This window comes from Vitis vinifera, chromosome 13 (assembly GCF_030704535.1).
Source record: "Vitis vinifera cultivar Pinot Noir 40024 chromosome 13, ASM3070453v1".
NCBI lineage: Eukaryota > Viridiplantae > Streptophyta > Magnoliopsida > Vitales > Vitaceae > Vitis > Vitis vinifera.
The window spans coordinates 5,821,711-5,844,107 of NC_081817.1; the positions used below are offsets into that span (position 1 = coordinate 5,821,711).

The 22,397-nt window shown below is 33.3% G+C and overlaps 2 protein-coding genes across 3 annotated transcripts; both read right to left on the reverse strand.

Moving 5' to 3' along the window:
• Positions 1-2,761: 2,761 nt before the first annotated feature.
• Positions 2,762-6,965, reverse strand: LOC100265118 (auxin response factor 18). Of its 2 annotated transcripts, none has more exons than XM_010660097.3 (4): positions 6,780-6,965; positions 4,538-5,672; positions 3,118-4,022; positions 2,762-3,017 (listed from the first exon to the last, which is right to left on the reverse strand). In XM_010660097.3, exons 2-4 carry the CDS (start codon positions 5,621-5,623, stop codon positions 2,957-2,959), a joined length of 2,052 nt encoding a protein of 683 aa, XP_010658399.1. In that variant the 5' UTR covers positions 5,624-5,672; positions 6,780-6,965; the 3' UTR covers positions 2,762-2,956. The 2 variants fall into 2 exon arrangements, with proteins under 2 accessions (XP_010658399.1, XP_002273590.1); XM_002273554.4 differs by having other exon boundaries at positions 6,204-6,965.
• An 11,919-nt stretch (positions 6,966-18,884) lies between these two features.
• Positions 18,885-22,397, reverse strand: LOC100242832 (GATA transcription factor 8). The gene is made up of 4 exons (XM_002273466.5): positions 22,165-22,397; positions 21,694-21,810; positions 21,024-21,262; positions 18,885-20,144 (listed from the first exon to the last, which is right to left on the reverse strand). Exons 3-4 carry the CDS (start codon positions 21,255-21,257, stop codon positions 19,356-19,358), a joined length of 1,023 nt encoding a protein of 340 aa, XP_002273502.1. The 5' UTR covers positions 21,258-21,262; positions 21,694-21,810; positions 22,165-22,397; the 3' UTR covers positions 18,885-19,355.

The following is a 22,397-nucleotide window of genomic DNA, read 5'->3' on the forward strand; positions in this document are numbered from 1 at the left end:
CATTTACTTCTAGGGGATCCTCCATCTGGCTAGTATGTTTCTTATGTAAGCAATAGTATATTTTTAGGACATGCAAAAAAAAAAAAAACACTAAATCATGGTTCTCCAAAGTGCAAAAATAAAAGAAATATTTGAGTTTAAAGTTTGAAGAGTGCATTTAATAGTAATTTTTGAAAGTGTTTCTAATATTTGTAACACCTAAAATTTTTCATCATTTAAGTATTAAAAATATTAAAAACACTTTTTATAATTACTGACAAATGCACTTGAAAATGTCCTTTACTTTATAAAAATAATTTTCATATTTTTGAAATTATAAATATAACCTCGACAAAAAAAAAATACCCTTATGTTATTTTACAAAAAGTGCTCTAATGTGAATGGGTAAAAAAAATTGGTTGGAGGGTATTTTGGTCTAAAAAGGGTCTTTCTTCTAGTTTAAAAGAAATGGCTTTCCAATTTTTATTTTTATTTTTTAAATAGAATTATAATTTGACTTTTTTTAATTAAATACCCCAAAATGCAATAAGCTATCCTATAGGGACATGTAAAATGCTACAGTGTGTGCATTCTGATGCCCAAAAGTACATAAATATATAAAATCTTAGAAATTAAATTAACAGGCCAAATGCTGGTTGGATCATCTACTCATTATGAACCAATCCAGCCCATTTTTCACCGAAGAAGTCTGGTCCACCATAATAAGACCGGGCTCACTTTTTGAAGAAGAAAAATTAATTATTTTATTTTTTATGTTACATATTTTCACTTCTAAGGAGGTTCTTTGCAAGTTATTCATGAATTTTTAAAAAAAAAATATTACATAGGGTAAAAATAAATAACTGTATTTTTCACATTTTTCCATTTTAAAATGATTAATTTAAAATATCATTTTTATAGGTCTTTTTTACAACCTAGTTTACTTTGATGTAATACATTTCGTTATCAATTTTGTCATAAATAAGAAAATACGTGTTTATTTTTTTGAATTTTTATTGAATTAATTCAATTTTAAATTTTAAATAATTTATTTTTTTACTTTTTCGTGATTTTTTATAAATTTTTTGTTAAATTGAAAAAAATCAAAATTTTAATTTTTTCTAAAAAAGATAAAGTTTTTTATTTTTTAAAGGTTAATAGAAATAAAATATTTTAAATAAAAAACTTAATTCTTAATATTATTAAATACTATTTAATTTTAATTTTTATTTAGAATTAAGCAAAGAAAATAAAACCACCTAACCACCAATCAATGGGATATGTTTCAAAATCGTTGGGTGCATGGTTGGCAAGAGTTGGCATTGTACAGAAAGGGTAAAACGGTCTGCACACTTTTTACCAAACCACCCCTCCATGACAGTTGAGAAGTTTGTGCCACATAAAACGTGGTCAAATCACACCCCCGATAACCTCCCTTTATTGCATGACTTTAAGACCAAAAGAAAAAAAGGGAAAAAAAAATCAGAATCCACATGCAAATTTGCGAAAAACGATGTTGGTTGACAAATTGGGGTTTGACCCAAATTAAAGAACTGATACATGCTTCCCATGCAAATGCAAATTGGTCAGCCTAGGCCTAACCATTTTTCACTAACATAATCATGATAACAAAGTAAGAAGAAGATGGGAAGTGGGTAGCTTCCTCTCCATGATCGAGATCTGATTTCCAGGGTTGACTCTTGTTCTATGAACATGGGTATGGATTTCTTGGATCCTGCTCCCTAAATTAAACCACTCCACAAATTCAACGCTTTGGGCCGTGGATTCTGGTGTTGGTTTTGTTTGAATTTACGGAAGAAAGAAAATTCTGAGAGCTGACATTTGGATTGAGTTGGGGGGTCTGGGGGTGGTCAGTGGCGGTGTGTGAATTCTTGTTCACAGAGAGCTACCCCCCATACGGCTGTTTCGAATCCCCATGGATGAGGTGATTTGTTTTCTCCAGCATTTGCGCCATGTTAGTGCTTAGTAGGTATGGTTGAAGGTTGAAACCATTGAATTCCAGACTTGTGCTATTTATTAATGGGATGAGTTCAATTCATTTTAATTGGACCCTCTGGTTTTCTGCCCCCACCCCTCCAAAAGAGGGGAAAAACAAAAACAAAATCTGTATTAAATTAAGAGGAATCTGCTTTTGATGTTAAGAAAAGATTTTAAATTGCAAAAATCTTTGGGAACAACTTGGTTTCTCAGGTGATGGAAGAGCTGTCTTTGACAGTTGCTAGGATTTTGACTAAGACAATTGGAATTTTTTTTTTTTTTTTTTCTGTTAGATCTTAATAGGTTTTGACTAAACTAGCTGGAATATTTTCCTGGCAGGATCTCAATCTGTGTTCTGTTTTATAATGAAATCCAGGTCCTGAATTGTTAAAGGCAAAATTGGCCAATCCATGTGACCACCCTAAACATAGGCATGGTTGATGCCTTGGGTAAAGATGAAACCAACTACGCCTGCTCCATTGAGAAATTTCCATGTTCTATATGCATTCAGCAGGAAATACTCCCATCTCTCAGCTTAGTGAGAAGGACAAAGACCACCATGGATGGATAGACTCTGAGAAGATAATTCATCTTGACTTATAGAAGCACCAGCTGATTAATGTCTCTTCTCAATCAAACTGAAAACTTTTCCTTCTTAGCATATAGATTTAGCATGTTCCTGTGGAAAAAGGGTTATCGGTCTTTTTCAACAATTCTGCAACCCTTATGATGTGTCCTGCAGAAAGAATTTCATATCCGTATTATGTGGGATTGAAGGCAAGTGTTTGAACTAGCAATAAGGAGTCAGTTCATTTAGAGACCAAATTTAAGCTGGGCTAACAAGTCACGAGCTATGATATTGCAAAATCGGATGAAAGCGGGCTTCTCCCATCACTCCCAAAAGCCAAAACCAAAACAAAAATAAACTGAGATTGTTGGCTCTGTACATTTAATAAAAGTCACCTAGTCTTCTACCTCCCTAGGGTGTTGCTGCCGAATCGGCCAGAATTGTTAGCCTTCTTGCTGTCTTCAAAAACTCACTGCAAATGGCACCAAAGGAAAGAAGTCAGATATCTCATAGAGCTTAAGTTTCAAAAACTAATTGGAAAGGATCACAACATAAAGATTGAAGATATTTACCCAAAGGGTGCATCTCCAATGTGCTTAACAATGCCCGCCTCATCCCGGTAGAGTACATTGCTCAGCATCTCAGCTCTTTCTATGCCAAACATGTTGGCCAACTTTCTATAGAGTTCTTCATATGAACCAAGTATTGACAGATCAAGAGTCCGACCCACATCCTCTGATTCCATGAACACCTTGCAGTGACCAGTCTCCAGGCCAAGATTAGTTTTTTGGTGATCTTTGTACCAAGTGAGGAGCCCTTCATCCGAGGAGCTCTCCTGTGGGCCATTCTGGTGAAATGCAGATCCAGAACCATCTGAGAAATTTGGCGTTTTCTCTGGATTTCCATCTGATGAACTGATTCCAGCTGTATCACCAGAGCAGCTCTGAGAAACCTGCTGCTCAATGAGAATAGGTTGACCAAAGAGGAAGAAATAAGGTGCCTTTATTTCATTATTTTTCTTCGAGTTCTGTGTGGAATTTCCAATTGTAAGCAAGCAAGAAATATTTTCATTGTTCTCATGGTTGCTCATGGTATTCCCACTAAGAATACTGGAAGGTGGGGCAGTCTGATCAAGCTGCTGCTGTAAACCAAGTGGAAACAGACCCAACTGCAGTTTGTTGAAATGGAGATCTGATGAAGATAGTCCGAATTGAGCATGCCTGGCTCCCTGTATGCCTGCAGGAATGTTGTCAGATATACAACACAAGGGGCTGCTTGGCCTGAGGGCGTTGCTGGAAAATGATGGCATTGGAATTTGGCCAACTAGGGGGAATTCTGACTGTTGTTGAAGCCGCAACTTCTTTCTTGGTGGTGAGAAGGGGGATAGATGGATAGAGGGCACGTGTGACACCAATTCAACCAACCAGGGGTTAACTCGCTTCACATTCTGGAGTAAATCTGGCTCATCCCATGTTACCTGCAAGATCAATTTACAGAGTGTATTTAAATGTGAGCTGACTATTTTCTGAATCTCATATTCCAGAACCTTGAAGTTAGGCATGACAAAACTAAGTTACCAGAAGGAGAAACAAGGAAATTTTAGGCCAAACGCCATTAGATTTACTGGCACATTGATTCTGAAAGTCGATATACTTAGGACCATGCACATATGGGAAAAAGGCACTTTGGATTTTCCATACTAATCCTACTAACCATGCATGACAAGGATCTATAATCCCCAAATTTACCCAAAAAAAAAGACATAAATTCTGAAACAACAGTAATTCAAGTTGGTGAAAATAGAGAACAAGATCAAGAATAAATAGCAAGTAATCCTCAAATTTAACCATCCTCAGGAGGGGACAAAAAAACCATAAGTTAAGAACCAACAAAGATTTAAGCTAGTGAAAAATGGAGAATAAGGCAAGCTAGAAGTCATCGAGAGTTTAAAGAAAACATTATTCCAACTGAACCGGTTGGGGGAAAAGGTACCTGAAGAAGCCGCCATGGAGAATTAGGCCAGCGAATGGGGTCATTAACGTGAACAGAAGAAATGTTTCCCATGAACCAGCTTATCCGAGAAGAATCATCGGTTTCAAAAGCCATTTTGAACTTCATTCCAGGACACCACTGGATCTGCATTGCCGCTCTCACAGATGAGGCCTTCACACAAAACTCAGGAGTGCTTGCACGTGGATAGTAAACAATAACAAAGGGCTGGCCATTCGCAGCAAGTGTTGCAGCTTCAGCAACAGATTCAGCCCTTACTCTTCCCTTTCCCCTGAATCCCGCATTGGAATGTGTTAATATCGGCCTATTCTCATCCTCCCTCAAGAACCCAGAATATCCCCTATATGGAGAGGTACCATTTCCAGATGCTGGGTTCCAACCAGATGGAGACTCAGGTCCACAGCCAGCCCTCTTTGCCCGCCGAATTCCAACACAGAGATCCCCATTTTCTGCTCTCAAGAACACAATCGAGTCCCCTGCAACAAGATTCTTCTTGTTTACAAAGTTGCTCCATCCTGTTGTTAAAAGATGGCGTCGTGGAGTTCCCCTATAGATATGCCGAAACCTCCAAGTCTCACCATGTACATCCTTTGCAAGGATAGTTTGGACAGGCGGGTCTGCTGAATAATCCAAGCGTGGAAAGATAGTCTCAGCACAGTAACGAGGGACGGAGAAACCTCCACCATTATTTGCATCAGATTGTGTCAAGGTTTTTGCAAAAGAAGCTGGTTTCTCAGGAGCCTCAATTCCATTGCCTCCCATTAACACATCATCTTCCGTTTCACCCTCAGTGTTTCTCAATGGAATCAACCTTATCTTGGCATAAACCTCATCTGACTCTGGATCCGCCAAGTATTTTACAGCAGATACTCTGCAGAGGACAAGCGGGGGAATCCGGGGATTCCCAAAATCCACATTCCCATAGGCGTGTTCAGCATGGCCCTGAGGGAAGTAGACGACCCTAGAATTAAGGGATGGCATATGCACCATTCCTCCTGCACAGGCATGCCATAATTGAGGATCCAAGCACTTGTCCAGCTCCTTCATGGGATCCATAAGACTGATCATCAAAATAAAACACACAAATCCTTGTTCCTTTATTGCTTTTCAGTAAATGCTGCAGAATAATAAGATTACAAGCTTCAGGCAAAGAAATTCATAATAATAGTGCTCCCCTTTGTGAATGAGGAAATGTAGGAAAAGAAATGAAATCAAAGTGTTAGTATTTGGCTTAGGCCGAGGTGTCTTGATACATCTTTCAAAAGAAATAAATAAACACATAAGATTCAACTTCTGTTCTCGTTTTTCTCAGTAAACAAACAGAGGAAAACCGACAGACACAAAAAGACAAAGAAAATTTTCCGACTCTGTTTGGGTGCCAAGAAAATGTAGAAAAGGAAATTAAATTTAGAATTTCAGATTTTTCATTATTTTAGACCTCTACTCTGCGGAGCCTAGAACAACTAGATAGCTAAGTAGAGGTGACTTTTTCATATTTCTTTAATCGAATATAACAGAAAAAGGTAAGATTCATATTCCATTCTATATTCTTCTCTTTTCCTAGCCTAAAATTTCTCAGCTACCTACCGATCAAAGCATTCAACAATTTTCGTACCAAAAAACACTACCAAAAGCAACAATCTCTTACCTCCCTCTGTCCTTCTGTCTCCCGAATTGAATACGAAAAGCCTCAAATCAACGAATGCAAGGAACAAACAGACTCCTTGAAGAACACTCTCCAAGTTTCCCCAAAAATTAAAAACCCTAAACACAGACAAATCCTCCGATACGAAACAATTCTAAGCCGAAACTATCACACCCTCATTCAGCACCACCAGAAAAAACAAACCCTAATTCCAAGGGAGGGAAAAAAAAAAAAAAAAGTCTCCGCAGTCCACAATCCTCACCACCAAACACGCACACACCCTTCAGCTCTCTCCATTCCAGCAACTCAACCGCAAATCGAAAGGAAAACCCTTGCACTTCCCAGCGCCCGCCAAGATTCATCCCAAATCGAAAGAATTCGGAATTCCATCTCAATATTCTTGCACTGGGTTTGTTTCTACTTCCTAGAAAAGGTTGAGCGGAAGCAGAGACAGAGAGAGAGAGAGAGAGGGTGGGGGGGAGGGAGAGAGAGGGAGAGAGAGAGAAATGGAAAGATGGGTGTGTGGTATAGAAGTGTCAGAGATTATAAGCAGAGAAATGTAACAGTACACAGACACACCTGAAAGCTTCGTTGCCGACCAGACTGTAGTCTCTGTAACAGTGAGCGAAAGAGAGAGATTTGACACTATCCTCCAAACACCAAATTTTTAAATTGCATTTATTTAGGACAAGATGTTTTCATTTCCATCGCATAATTCCAAACCCAATCCCAATTTTATCTCTTTCACGGTTTCACTCTTTCCCCCATATCTCTCCCCTACTCTCCTCCCCCTTCTAAACCCTACTCTCACACTACCCTCCTCCTCACTCCTCACTCCTCACTCACCACTTCCCTTCTCAAGCGCGTGTTTCGGACTAACCCACACTAACGCAAACCGTTGCCCGAATATTAATCACCAAAAAAAAAAAAAATTCTAGAATTTTTTTTTTTTAATTAATTTTAAGAATTGGTTGTAAAAGTGGTTCGCCAGTTGGACAACTGGCTGTGATTTATTAATCTTTTTTTTTTTTAAAAAAAAAAAAGAATTTATTTATTTAATAATATTAATTTTAGGAACGTGAAACAACCAAGCGGAGGATTCGGGCCTTCATATGACATGACATATCGCGATATTATTTCAAGATGGCGAGGGTCACGCGCTGCACTGAAATCAAGGCATATCTTAACCCAGATGGATTAACCGTGGTTAAGAGTCAATGTTGTTGTTGTCGGAGGCCCTAACTCTCCGGCTAACTAGAGTTTGGTTTGATTAACCACGGCAATCCCCAGTTTTTTGTCGGGTGGTGAAAGATCTGGTCGCAGTAATGGGCTGAGGGAAAAGACGAAAGAGGACAAAATCTGTGAAAAGAAACAACGCCATGCCTTTTTGACATGGAATTACCGATTTACCCTTTTGAACACTACGGTAATGTGTACATAAAGAAGAATTCACTTGGTAAGGGGTTTTGACTAAAGTTAATTTGACGATGATATGTGGTTTGAATGCAAGTGCCAGAATGATTCGGCAGCCGACTATGAATTCATGACCTTGGTCGGTCCATCCAAACTTACCTTTACACGTCTCTTAATTAATGTATCATTTTGAATTCCTTCTCTCAAAATCAAAATGAGATTTAAAGTTTTAGAAAATGACTAAATTTTTTAATTGATATTAATATTTTATATTTTCTTATAACATAAGGAAAGTTATTATCAAATCATATTAAAATCTCGTATTCTTTTCTATTATTTCATATATAAATTATTTTATTTTTATGTTCTTATATTAAATAAACGGGTTCATTAATTGAGGTTTAGTGTAAATATATTAAACCAATATAGGTTTTAAAATTTTTGTCATTCCTTATAAATATATTTTATTTTTTAAAGAATAAAATTTAGTTTTTAGGGAATTGTTAAACATTGCTATTTGAAATATTTTGATAAAAAATCTTCATAAATTTATGAAGATGTTAATTGACAAAACTTGATATCGATAGTTGTTGGGTGTATTTATCCCGAAATATCAATGGATTAACTCAGAGTAGATGTATATGGAACTTGTACAAGAAAAATAGTATCAAATAAGGTCATTTTCCGATGTCCTTTCAACACTTTTCCTCTCTCATTTAATAAAAATAAAAAACCCAAATAAAAATAAAAGAAAGTTATCAGACATTCCAAGGAATTTCACAAGCATTAAAGAAAGAGACCCTCCAACAAGAGAAAGGGTTTGGCCACAAATGGAGGAGAATGGTTGAGGATAGGAACAGTTGTGGAATGTGGAGATGAAATAAAACAAACATAGATAAGGACATCCATGCCCATCCCCATCTCCCTCCAACTCATCTCCAACAACTTCACCTTTCATTTCAACTTTCAAGTGTTGTTGGGTGCCCTTTTGCTTCCTCTTCACACCACTCCTCTCCCTCCCCCCACCTCTTTCTTAGGCTCAAATGGGATTGTCTTGTGGTTGTCTTTCTTAAACCCCCACCCTTACCCTTCAATATGGACCATCTTGGATTGTGACACCATTTACTCTATTTTTCACTTTTTCCCTCTTTATTATATTCTTCTTGGTGGAAAACATCACTTTAAAGAAATGTAATTTTTGACATGTTTTCAAAGCCAAGTTACACAATAAGTTAAAGCCCCTTCTAACTTTTGACTTTAATATCATCCCTCGTGTTGTAACTTATTATTATTTGTCTTTGTATAAAGGAATGTTAGGTTCTTTATTGTTATTTGTCTTTGTATAAAAGAATGTTAGGCATCATGCGATTATTAAAAAGTACGATGAAAAGAAAGAAAGAAAAAGTTGTAAATTCATAAAAACATGAATGAAATCATTTAAAATGTTTTGATTATAATTAGCGAAACTCACTATATATAATAGACTTACTATTCTAGTCGAAGTTCATAATACTAATAATTACATGAAATTTGAATTATGATAGTGTTCGTAACAACCCGTCTTAAAACAAAAACAACTTTTTATCATATATTTAAAAAATAAAATTACCTAACGAGCAAATGTGTTTTTTGAAAGTATTTTATAATAAGATGGGATACTATTATCAGTCAGTAGTTTACCAGAATCACTTGTTCTCATACTAAGGAAATGTTTCAAGGTTCAAACAAAATTATTAAAGCTTATCACATAAGATGAACTAAGATTTCTCATTGTTACTCATGATATTGACAATTGGACAAAATTTTAGACACGGCAAAAGTATAATGATTTTTTTTTGAAAAGAAACAAAACTTTTAACCTATTTTAAAGTAAAGCAATACCCAAGAAAAGTTGGTTTTGTTTTTTTTGTTTTTTTTTATCATTTTAATTATTTCAAATTTGTGAATAAGATGCAACATCATCATCTTGGAGGTAAGGTGTTACTTGTCTTTGTAAATCTCACCAATATTAATAAAAACTAAAGAAAACTTTTAACATTATGATAGGATGTGGGGTGAGAAAAACATGGTTGGAGGCCTAGAATAATTGAAATGGTCCATGGCTTTTATGACACATAATGATTGAAATTTGGGAGTGTGAAATGGTGGTATTAGAAAATGACAAGCATCCTACCACATGGAGTTAAAAGTTTGTTACAAATGATTTTACTAAAGACTATAAAATTCATCACATGCCATTACTCTTTACCTAAACCACAATCAATGAATCTTTTCAATTTCATTACTTTGGGTATGAAGGCCATATGGGTTTGTTAATTTTGTTACTTTTAATTCATTGATTTATAAACCAAAAGACATTGGATTTTAAAACCCTTGTACTTGGGTTTTAATGATTGTCCAAAATTTAATGTTTCTTAGGCTAGACATTTAGGGGTTGTTCCCATGTCTCCCAATGAGGCTGCTGAATTTGAATCCATAGTCTAATTAGAGCTATTTGCATTTTGGTATTGTTTTTATGGCTCATGACTAAATTGGTTTGGAAGTGGATGCATGCCTTGCAATTGGCTTGAGATAAAAAGATGTAATTATAAACACTTAGGTGCCATTTGCTAACTCAAGTAAGGCTAGGTTTTGGTTATCAAAAAATTGAAAAAAAAAAAAGCAAAATAAAAAATTATATTTAAAATTAACAAATTGTTTTTATATATTAGTTTATTTTTTTTTAACTAATTTTAATTATATTTGATTTTTTTAGTAATTTTTTTATAATACTTTTTAAGAATCAAACATATTAGGTGTTAAATAAACCAACTTAATAATTTAATTTAAGTTATTTAAATAAATTAAATATGTTTGGTAAAATAACGTAATGACGTGACTTAAAGTCATAAACGACCTTAAGTAATAAAATTAATTAATTTTTTTTAAATTTTTATTTTTATTTTACTTTTTTTATCTGTATTTGTCCTAATTATTTTTAGGATCTCTTTTACTATGCCACGAATTGTTTCTCGACTTCCTTTACCCTAATTACAATTTATGAGATAAATATGTCAAATTTGATGATTTATAATAAATTTTAAATTAATTTTATCAAATAACATTAATACTTAAAGTAATAATTAAATAATAAATATTAGTTTTAAATTTACTATAATTCTTATTTCAAGTACGAGGCTTTTATGGTAAAACTACCTTAAATATTTTTCAAAATTATTGAATTTGAAAAAACGAGGGAGGAAAGAGTGAATGTATCACTATAGTAGACATTCCACAAGTAGTTAAGAATTTTAGGTAATGAAATGACAAAGCTATTTTGAATAAAATAATAATAATATTTTTTTTTAATTTAAGCTAATTTTGACTTTTAAGTATAGTTAATTTGCTATTAAATATATTTTACCCTAAAGAGTACTTAAACATCACGATTAGCATCTAAGTTGAAAGACAACTTTTCACATTGCATAAGTAGAACTTTTGACAATGGCCTTACATTTTCTCACATAGAAATCATTGCTTGTCTTTGTTGATGATGATTTAGACTTTTGGTAATAGAAGAAGTATATAAAAAAAAAGGTTAATTATTTTTATTATATGAATTAGTTTATGTTTGAGAATTTTTTATATTTAAAATTTTAATTAAATAATAACGTGTCTGCCATAACGTCAAAGACTCAATGAAATTTATATTCAATCAAAATTATATTTATTTTTAATCAAAAGTATTTTAAAAATATAAATTTCAACTGTAAAATTAATTCCTATAAATACACCTTTAATAGATCGTTTGACCATGATTTTAGGAAATACTTTTAACTTAAAAAGTGTTTAGAAAAATGATTAGATGTTAGACAATTTTAAAAAAATAATTTTAAAATTTTTAAAATTACTTATAGTGTTCAAAAATTACTTATAAATTTTTCTAAAGAAACATTTATAAATGGTTCTCTTGAAAACACTTCCATTAAAAACACTTCGAATGTAAATATTGTTAAATATACTCTTTAGAGTGTGTTTGACAATGATTTTTGGAAGCGTTTATAGTATTTTTAATACTTGAAAATTTTTATATTTTAAATATTAAAAATATCAAAAATGCTTTCTAAAATCACTACCAAATGAAAATATTTTTGCTTGAAGTGTTTTTAATGGAAGTATTTTCTTTAAAAATGTTTTTAGGAGAATCAACCATTAACATGTGATTTTCTAATACTATAAATGATTTTTAGTCCTATTAACTTAATTATTTGAATTTATAATTTTCTTGTAGAATGAAATTGAGGAAGGTATCGGTGAGTTAGGGTGAAGAGGAGGTATAATCATAAAATTAACATTAACAACTAACAACATCATGAGTTCTCAAAAATTAATTTAAATTAAAAAAATTATTAAATTTGTTTTTTATTGTGAAAAAACCGTTTTAAGAACAAAAAAAATGCTTTTGAAAAGGGTTACCGGACAGGTATAACTTAGAAGATACTAAAATACAAGGTTATTCAATAAAATAAAAATAAAATAATTGTGTTGTGAGTTTACAAGAGAGTAGGGTGGGGGGCAGGCCAAATCGGCAGCATGGGGACAACTGGACAAGTGTGATGCTGATCAGTGCCGTACGAATCCCCCACGTGTCATCATTCTGCTTTATTTGACAGCGATGCCTTGTCCCCACGAACTGTAGAGTACCAACCCCCTGATTCAATCGCACGTGACCCACCCCACCTTCATTCAACTCTCCACTTATTTCGCTTCGAGCTCATTCCTAATCAAATCCTAGGATGATATGATGATATCTTCAAATTTTTAAATATTTATTTATAAATTTATTTTAAATATTATTATTGATTTATGATTCTAAGCATATGACCATCCATGAATTTGTTGAATTTTTTGTGGGGTGTGACAAAATTAGGACTAGAGGGGATTTCACTTCAAATTTTGATTTATTACAAATCATTATGGGGAGAGGGAAAAAAATAATTTAAAAAACACCCAAAAAAAGAAAAATTAAAAATTGGGTTTTATCTACTTGTTTTCAATTATTTGGCTTTTTAAAATTAATATTCAAGTTTTAAAGTTGATAGTGATTTATATTGTTTTTTTTCAAATATTTTCTTTCTTTAATAATAATTAAAAAACAAAAATATTTTTTAGTTTTCTCATTATTTTAAAAAACGTTATAAGTATGTCAAGCAACTTATGTTGCTTGTGATATAAGAAAAAAAGTAGTGTTAGAATTTTTTTTATATTTTACTCAAGAAGAGATGTTATATACATATTTTTTATTTTAAAAATGAAATTATGATATTAATGATTTTATTGATAAAAATATCATTTCAAAAATGGTCTTTTTCCTTTGTATTAAACTCAAATTTTCAATATCATATTCATATTAAGTTCGATTCCTTGCTATTAAAAAATAATTCTAAAATGGATGTGTAAAGATCGAAAATGATTACATTTGTTATAAGTCTGAGAATGAACTATGACCCTGACATAAGGGTGTTATATTGGATAGATTAAGTCCCGATATGCGAACCTTAATTTCATTAAGCCCCTAATGAGTATAAATGAGTGTGATATTAAATCACATAACGAGAATTAATTTGATGAGCCTTAAAAGTCTCGTGTTGAAAATTACATATATAAAAATATAGGATTATATCATGATAGCTTCGAATCAATGGAATTCCTTTGTAAGATAAGATGAGTAAGTTTTTTTTTTTATCGTAACGGAAAATATTAAAAATAGAAAAAAAAATGTCTAAAATTTTTATCCTTACTTTTTCTTAAACAAACTTGGAAAAAGTTTATGAAGAACATATTTAGTGGTGTACACAATGACAACTTGGTTCCTTGAGGAGCCTATCATAAAACCTTTTGGTGGTAGTGACTAATAAGAAGTAGAAAATGACAAATATTTGAAAGCATGGCCCAAAACAAGGGTAAGAGAGAATCATGATCCAAAGAGCACCTGCAAGGTGTCTTTTTGGTTCCTGCCCAACCCAACACCAATATCATCTGTCTCTACTCTCAAGTCTTATCCCAACCTCTCATTTTTCCCCCTTTCTTACTCTACCATCTCATTCCATGCCAAATTTTCATAATAATAATAATAATAATAAAAGAAACATTAATTTGATTCATTTGATCGTGATGAAGTTTAAAGATTCAAATAAAACATTATGATATCAAATCAGTATCGATCGAACATGTAATCCGGCTTATTAAGAATGTACAACAAAACCTATCGGATTAAGTACAAAACAATGATGCCAAATTTAGGATTTGTAAAGAAGGTGAACTTGAATCAAGTCATTGTCCCACCTGTCCAAGAATGAGAAGAATCTTACACTAATGGAGGAGTTGGAAAAGGTAGAAGACAGCCCTTTTTGTAACCTCATCATTTTCTCATTGACTAGAATCCAATTTTGATTTTTTTTTTTTTTAATATTTAAGGTGGGGTCTTTGTAGGGCTGTTGAAATCCCCCCATGAATGAAAAACATGGCATGTGGATGAGAAAGGTAGGGGTAAATAATAGAGGGCCTTTTCTCAGCCACATTCAATAATAGAGGTAGAGTTTGAAGTTTTAGCATTAATAGTTTGTAAATGGGGAAATGGTAAGAGGGTGGGTGGGGGTTGTGGATTTTTCTCCATATGAATACTAACAAAGATTCCCTACAAAAGGACAGTAGGGTTTGCATTAATTTCTTGTCCTCATTCCACTCTCTTTACATCATCATTCATTGCTTCACATTTCCCTTTGGGTTGGCAAGCAATCATGAATGAATTATAGGACCCCCCTTCCCCTTTGGTCATGTCTTTACAACATTTTCCTCACAAAAAAAAAAAAAAAAACTTCTCTTTGTTGGAGACATCTCACTCTAAAAAAAATTTATTTTTATTTTTATGAATTATGGGTCACATTTTAGAACTTAATTTGATGTGGACACCTGTCAAATAATAAGATGATCGAAATACGAAGAATGTATTCAAAATATAAAAAATATGATCAAAATATGAAAAAAAAAATTATTAAAGGATGAGATTCTATCGAGTCTCATTTTTATTATCAATGATTCAAATTATACGTTAAAGTTTAATAATTGATATTAAAACTTTGATACAATAGATTTTCCTTTTCAATATTATGGTAAAACTTGGTTTGTTTAAAAGTATGTCTTTCAAAATAGTACCATTTTGGACCTATTTAATACAAAAATTCCCAATCGATCATCTATGCCGACATATGGTGTGCCCCCCCTCGTCTTAATTGTAATGTGTCACATTCATTTTTTTAGGCCAAGTCATGTTCATCAAAATCATTTTCGTTTCTATTTCTAAAATGTTTAGAAAAAAAATAAAAAGACACAAGTACCGTGTTGACAAAATGTTTTGGATTTGGATTATTTTGAAAACAAAATTTCAAAACATTATTTTTCTTGTCTTGAAAGCATAAGCCTTCTCAACAATTATTATTTCTTTGTAAGGATGAAGATGTTTTTTAAAAGTTTATTTTCATAATAGTGTCGACCTATTTTTAATTTCTTGTTTTCTAGTTGGTCCAATAATTTTTATCATGTCCGGAAATTGTTTTCGAAAATAGTTTTTTGTTTTTTAGAATAAAAAATTATTTTCTAACTTAAAAAATACGTTTTCTTTAAGAATTTGTTTTGAAAATAAATTTAAAATGTTTTAAGTTTTTTTTTAAAGTATTGAGTAATAATTAAAAATATGTCAAATACTTCGTAAATTTTTTAGTTTTTAAATAGAATTTTATTTCTAAAAACAATTAAGAATTATTTCAAGGATTATTTTCAAAAAATATTTATAAATAAATAATTTTTGGCCTTTTGATTTGAAAAGTCTAAAAATCTAAAAATACATTTGACAGTGATTCTATGAAGTGTTTTTAGAGCCCGTTTGGTAGTGATTCTAGTGGAAGTGTTTTTATTTGAAGTGTTTTCTACTATAGTGTTTCTGTGAAAAACACTTTTATGATAATCAGAAAAAATATTCTAAAGTGTTTTTGATAATATATTGTATAAATATAAAAACACTTTTAATATTAATAAATTACCAAAAAAGACATACAATTTTAATTAAAAAAAATGGTATGATAAACAAAAAAACTTTTTATTAATAAAAAAACATCTAAATCACTAAAAAAATAACATTGAATAAAAGATAATTTTAAAATTAAAACAATAGATGATTACCTATTAATTTCTATATAAAAAAAAAAGACTTTTCTAATTAAAAATAATAATTTTTTTATCACTATACTAAAATTTTAAAAAATATTTACAAAAAACAACTAACTCAAAGGGGCATATTTACAAACGGGCTCTAAATCAATAAATAAATAAAAAACATTGAATAAAAGATAATTTTAAAAGTAAAACAATATATGACCACCTATTAATTTTTTTTAAAAAAAAATATTTTTCTAATTGATTTATCACTGGGGACATTTTTGGAATATTTCAAAAAAATTGAAGTGTTTCTTTAAAAAAAACACCTGTCAAGTGATTCTCTGAAAATCACTTCAAGTGTTTTTCCAGATTTTCAAAAGTGTTTTTTAAAATTTGCTAAACACTTTATTTTCATCCAAAAACACTTAAAAGTGTTTTTAACGGTAGAAACACTTTTAAAAATCACTGCCAAACGGGCTCTTAGAGTGCATTTGGAAGTGATTTTAGAAATCTTTTCTAATATTTTTAATACTTGAATGATAAAAATTTTCAAATATTAAAAATATTAAAAACATTTTTTAGAATCACTATCAAACAGACTTTTAATTTTTTAATACTTGCAAATTTTTATCTTTTTAATATTAAAAAAATAAAAATATTTTCTAAAATCACTACCAAACGCACTTTGAATCAAGGAGAGGCAAGAGAATGTCCAAAACGGCTTCAATTACCCCATTGGCAAAATTTGGGCTCTTCATGGCCCATTTGAACTTGCCTCAAATATGGCCCGTCATCTGAGCTTAGGCCCATGTCTAGCTAGTCATCGCCAACCCAAACCCAATAATCCATCATTCTTTTTTTCTCTCTGTCCTCTTTTTTTCTTTTCCCGTAGTTTTTAGTTATTCTCAAAGATAGAAAGAAAAAATAGAGGAAATTTTTGGTTAGTCCATTTAATCATTAAAACATTAAAATAATTAAGGATTAAACAAAAAAAAGGAAAAATTATAATTATCATTCTGCTTTTTTATCTTCAATTTTTTGAACTTTATAATGTGTTTGGTAGTGATTTCAGGAAGCGTTTCTAAACTTTATAATACTTACAAGAAAAAAAAAATTAATTGTTAAAAAGATAAAAGAAAAATCGTTTTCTAAAATCACTACCAAATAAACTCTTAATAGATCTAAGGACCTTTAAATGAATTGAAACCATGTTTTGGGTGCGGGAAACATGCCCATTTTACTAATAGGTCCCTAACCCGGCCAATAAATTTTTGGGCCTGAAGCCCAATCCAGCCCACTGAAGCCAGTTACAATGTGGTGTCATACCATCACCAATTGCAATCCCAATCTCCATTGTTGAAAGTGCACGAAACAATCTTGATAGATTGGATAAAGATATAAAAAAATGAGACCAAGAGACTATGTTTGGTTCGAAGAGAAAATATAGAAGAAAAATAAAAGGAAGGAAAAAGTTAAAAGAAATTAAAATAAGATTTAAAGTCATATAAATTATTTTTATATCATGTTTCAAACTTATTTCACTTATTTATTTATTTTTATATAAATATTAAATAATTTAAAAATATATAAATTTCTCATAAGTTTTAATTATATTTGACTTTAAAAAAAAAAAAAAATTCATATTAAAACCAAGCATGAAAAAAATCATTTTTCTTTAAGTTATATTTGGTTCCAAAAAGTACTAAAAAAATTTCTTGGGAAAATGATTTGTTTTTATGTGTAATTATCCTATGAAAAATAGAAAAAAAATCAAATATAATTAAAATTAATTAGAAAATAATACATTTTCAAATGATCTAATCTTTAAATGAAATAAAACAAGTGAAATAAACATAAAGTAACATATAAAAATAATTTATAGAATTTAAATTTATTTTTTTTCTTCACATTTTTCCTCAAATTTTACTAGAACCAAACATAGCCTTAGTATTTTTTTTCTTTAATAATTTTTTATAATAATGTAAATACGAATAAATGAGACTAAGGTAAAAAGTAATGAAACTTAAATACACACATAATAACAAGACTAAGGTGGTCTTCCTTTTTCCGGCTTAATTCTAAATAGAACTTAAAACTAAATTATACTTAATAGTGTTAAGTATTAATTTTTTTTAATATCTTATTTCTATTAAGTAATTAAGAAGTTACTTTTATTATTCAAAATCAAATATTTTGACTTTTTATATTCAATCACAAATTTAAGAATTAAATAATAAGTTAACAAAAAGTAAAAAAAAATAAAAACAAATTATTTAAAATTAAAAAACAAGTTACTTTAAGCAAAAAGTTTTTGCAAATGAATTGAATTAAGTCAATATATAAAATAAGGAGACTTAAATACACAGATGATATGATTTAATTGATGACTAAACCTTTTTGGTACCATATCCGGACTTATGGATAAATCATGATTTTTTTTTAAAATTTCATAAATATAGAAATGTTTCCCCTATTGAGTAGTAGCCAGGGAAGTGTAACCAGGAGACAAAATGCATGAATGATAATAATTTTGTAACAACTATTGGACTGTACCATTGCCTACAAAAGATGCAGGTCATGTGGTTGGTTTAGGTAGTTAAAAAGCTACATCCATTAGGCCCCTCATGATTCATTCGTTTGCTTTTAGGTGAAGCAAAGCCATAATCTTGTAGGGCAATGAAGATGGAGAGCACATCCAAGCTTAGTCTTCTCTTTGAAGTTGTAACTTCTCATATCATATCATATTTTATTGGTAACATCCTCCTTGATTTCATGATCTGTGTCCATGGCCAGCCTCCAAGCTGGACCAACAATCCATGCATTGAATTTCAGGAACATGGTCATTCCCATGTGCAATTTTCATCAATCTGAGAAAGTCCCATGTGAATTTTCCACTAGTTGTCTAAAATTGTCCAATTGAGAGCGGGAATGTGATGGAAACCAGATTGAAAGAAACAGAAACCCAATTTGGTAGAACCTTGGAAATGTGTGATGGCGTGTGGGTTTAGGTCAAGGTTTAGGTTTTTGGGCAGAGCAGGAATAGAAAGTGGAATTTGAACTGAAAAGAGGAGAAAAGAATGAGCAAAGTACTTTTTTTTCAATGAAGCATAACATCATTTCAAACCCCATTACTTATCTCAGAATTTCCTACAAACAAATGAACTGCAAAAAGAATTCCCATCAAAGGAGAAAAGAAAACGGAAAAGAGACAAAGACACAAAACCCAACATCTAATGACTGACTGAACTTGACCAGAGAGACCTAAATATTGCCGAACCTAAATCCCTTTCCCCCTCCTACCACTAAGCTTCCATTTCTCTCCTACCCCTTTTTTCTCAGTTCTCAGTTTTCTCATTTCATCCTTTTCTCTACTTGCTAAAAATATGGTCATCTATAGCTCCTATCCACCCCCTTTCCACCTCTGTACAAAAACCAATGAACAAAGAAATGAAAAAACCGGTAAGTAAAATAACATGAAGACCCAAACTTGAGAGGCAGCCCGGAGAGACTCCACCAACTAGGAAAACTGTTCTCTACATCCTCCTTCCTTCACATATAATCCAATGAAACACTGCTATTTGGAATGAGCTCCGGTGGGGAGGTGGTCCCCGTTGGTGGGCTTGCAGTCATTGCAGTGTTTTCACAAGCTTTGTTCCTCATCTCGATTACCTTCTTGTGAGAATTGGAGTGCAATGCGGGGACAAACGTAGGACTTGCTGCAGGCCGGTATTCTGGGAAGAGCCGGCCTGACTTGTAGCGGACACCACAGGCATTGCATAGGGTTTTTGGCCCCATTGGGCCTGCCCTCCATTGTGGTGTCTTTGTTATCTCACAATGCATGCATTTCCTAACTGCTTGTGCGGGTGGATTTTGGTTCATCTCCACAGGACCCAGTGGAAGCGACAGCTTCATCTTCTTTTTCTTCTTATGTTCTGCTGCAGCCGGTTTTGGCATCTTCTTCAGAGGAGAAGACTCTGCGTAATTCTCAGAGTCAGAAGACGCTTTAGGGACAAGGACCGGCTGTGGTGATTCGGTAACAGACGAGGTTGGGGAGATAAGCTGAATGGCAGGGCGAGGGTTAAAGGTCGCAGGTCGAGGACGCTTGCTGCGGGCACGTTGAGCCCCACGATGATTGGGGCTAAGTGGTATGGTCTTCCCTCCCCCTCCTGAGCAGGAGCTGCTGCTTTCCAGCACAGAAACCGGGCTGGATGTCTGAAACTGATGATGGGGCGAGTCCTTAACAATGGAGCCATCTTCTTTGTTGAGGCCAATACTTCCACCAGAGAAGGAATCCTCAACAAAGTTTGAAAGCCACTCGAGCTGAACGATGTCCTCATACTGTAAGACAATAGATAACACACCAATCAGAAATGGGACAAATGTTTCAGAAGACCCGACAATTGAAGCAAACAAGCAAACAGAGGTGCAGGCCAACACATTCATACTGACCAGAAAGGAATTGAAGGTCTGAAAATAAATGCATAAACAAATGGTTCATCACAGGACAACAGCACTGCATTTGTTATAAAACCGCAGTCTCAATTTAACCATTGATGCAGACCGGCATCACTGGAAGTGATAGTACACGCAATTATACCACCATCTCAACTGGGGTATTTATTATATCACTTCACATTCATTCATTCTAGCCCAGCAGTCCATAAGTAAATAAACAACTCAACTCCAAACAAGATAACTTCAAGTATATCCCCCAACCTACCATTTTTATGCCCTCAAAGAAAGAAGCTGTCACACCATACACCCTTTATACCGTATAATTCAACACATTCAACACTATCGACACTGTCACATTAAGCTTCCCTACTGACCCTGCAACTTTTTCTTATGTGATATTTCTTTACACCTGTATCCAGGATTGGAAGGCACTGAATGCGGACGTATATGTGTGTAAAATTACCAAAACACCCTAGCGGAGCAGGAAATTTGAATTGTAGACACAACTCAAAAATTCATTCCTACCAGTGTGTGGGTGAAGACAAGAAGGCAGCTTAATTGCTAAGAAAAGGACGCAAAAAAGACAGCCACCACATGGGTGTGTGGACAAGCCAAGACACTTCAATGCTGGCATTTATGACATAGAAATATATAATTATGACGTCATTAATCATCATGCGTGGCCATTCATTCCAATTTTGTAAAATTCAGAGACATTTCGGCCAAACGATATCAGAATGTGACACGTGTGGAGAGGCTCACCGGAACGGAGAGCTCCGCCGAGAGGTCGGAATTGCTGTTGCTGTTGGGACCGGAGAACACCGAGTCGGGTCCGGGCAATGGGTCCGATGCGTTTGTCCAAATGCTGGGGAAGGAGTTGCAGTCCCCGCCCATGAGGCCGCCGGAAACGTCCTCGGGAGGGAATTCGAGCAAGTCGTCGATGTGGTCGAAGAAGCTGCCGCAATCTATCTCGTCCATGAAGTTAGGCCCAATCATTTTTCCTGCGAAACAAACGGAAATGGAGAAGAAATGAATGGGACTGTAAGCGGTATAAGAAGGAACCAGGAAATGAAAAACCGTGGTGCGCTATATATGCACGTATGCGTACGCGTACGCGTACATACGGTGGGCGGACCGCCGTGTGGCGCATGTTAGCAAATTAAACATGCCATGTTAATTAAAGAAAATTTTAATTTCCATAAACCCAATTGGGTAACTGAAATAATAAAAGCAAAAAAAAAAAATGATTATACATCAAATTTCCCAAAAAAAAAAAAAAACATTTTTCTCTTGGTTTAGGATAAAGCGCAGGTTAGAGGCCTGATGACGCAGAATAGGAATAACCCAGCTGTGAGATATTCCTGTGTATTTTTCCAAAGTGGCAACAATTTTGAAAACCAATTCACAAAATGGGAATAGCAATGAGGAATACCTCAGTTTATTTTTTGCCCTCAAAATGCTTCTCTCAGTTCTCTGATACTCTTTGAAAATGGTGGAGCTTGAAGCCCACAATCAAAATGCACACAGCTTCAACCTCTGTACTCAAACCCTGCAAAAACAGAATCAACACATAAATGCCCTGGAAACAAACTGGAAACAAATGCACAAACTTTCACAAATTTCCAAGCAAAATCAACAAATGTAGCCCTGCTTTTTTTCCCAGGAAATTGCTCCCACCGACAATTTTGCTCAAGGTAAAAAAGACTCAAATTCGAGGGGAAAATTTCCCTTTTCTGGTTTTTCTTTTTCCCTGGCTCATTCCAGCAAAACAAACAAACCCCAGCTCGTTAAAAACCTCTTGAGCCAGCCACAGTGACACAGAACCCATCCCATACTAAAATTTCAAAACTTTTGTAGAAAAATACATATTTTGAGAAATAAAAGCATAAATGCAGAACCAAACCTAAGCTTAAACCCTAGTTGCTTCCCAAAATGTCAATGCAAAATCCAAGTTCCCAAATTTGCAGCGAGTCACGAAGGAAAGACAAGAGAAACTCGAACAGCAGTGCTCCAGAAGAAACCTTAAAGCTCCATTAGAGAAGAGAGTTGGGAGGGGAGTGAAGATTGAAAGGAGAAAGATGGGAGGAAGAAAGACTAAAAAGGGAGGGTGAGAGCAGAGATGGTAGGTGAGCCTCC

Bases quoted from the DNA above. Each gene is read 5' to 3' on its own strand.
- LOC100242832 (XM_002273466.5), bottom strand. From the start codon at position 21,257: ATGATTGGGCCTAACTTCATGGACGAGATAGATTGCGGCAGCTTCTTC. The intron at 20,145-21,023 runs GTGAGCCTCTCC...ATTGTCTTACAG, and splicing joins CGGCGGAGCTCTCCGTTCCG to TATGAGGACATCGTTCAGCT.
- LOC100265118 (XM_010660097.3), bottom strand. From the start codon at position 5,623: ATGATCAGTCTTATGGATCCCATGAAGGAGCTGGACAAGTGCTTGGAT. The intron at 4,023-4,537 runs GTACCTTTTCCC...TTGATCTTGCAG, and splicing joins CTCCATGGCGGCTTCTTCAG to GTAACATGGGATGAGCCAGA. The intron at 3,018-3,117 runs GTAAATATCTTC...TGCCATTTGCAG, and splicing joins ATTGGAGATGCACCCTTTGG to TGAGTTTTTGAAGACAGCAA.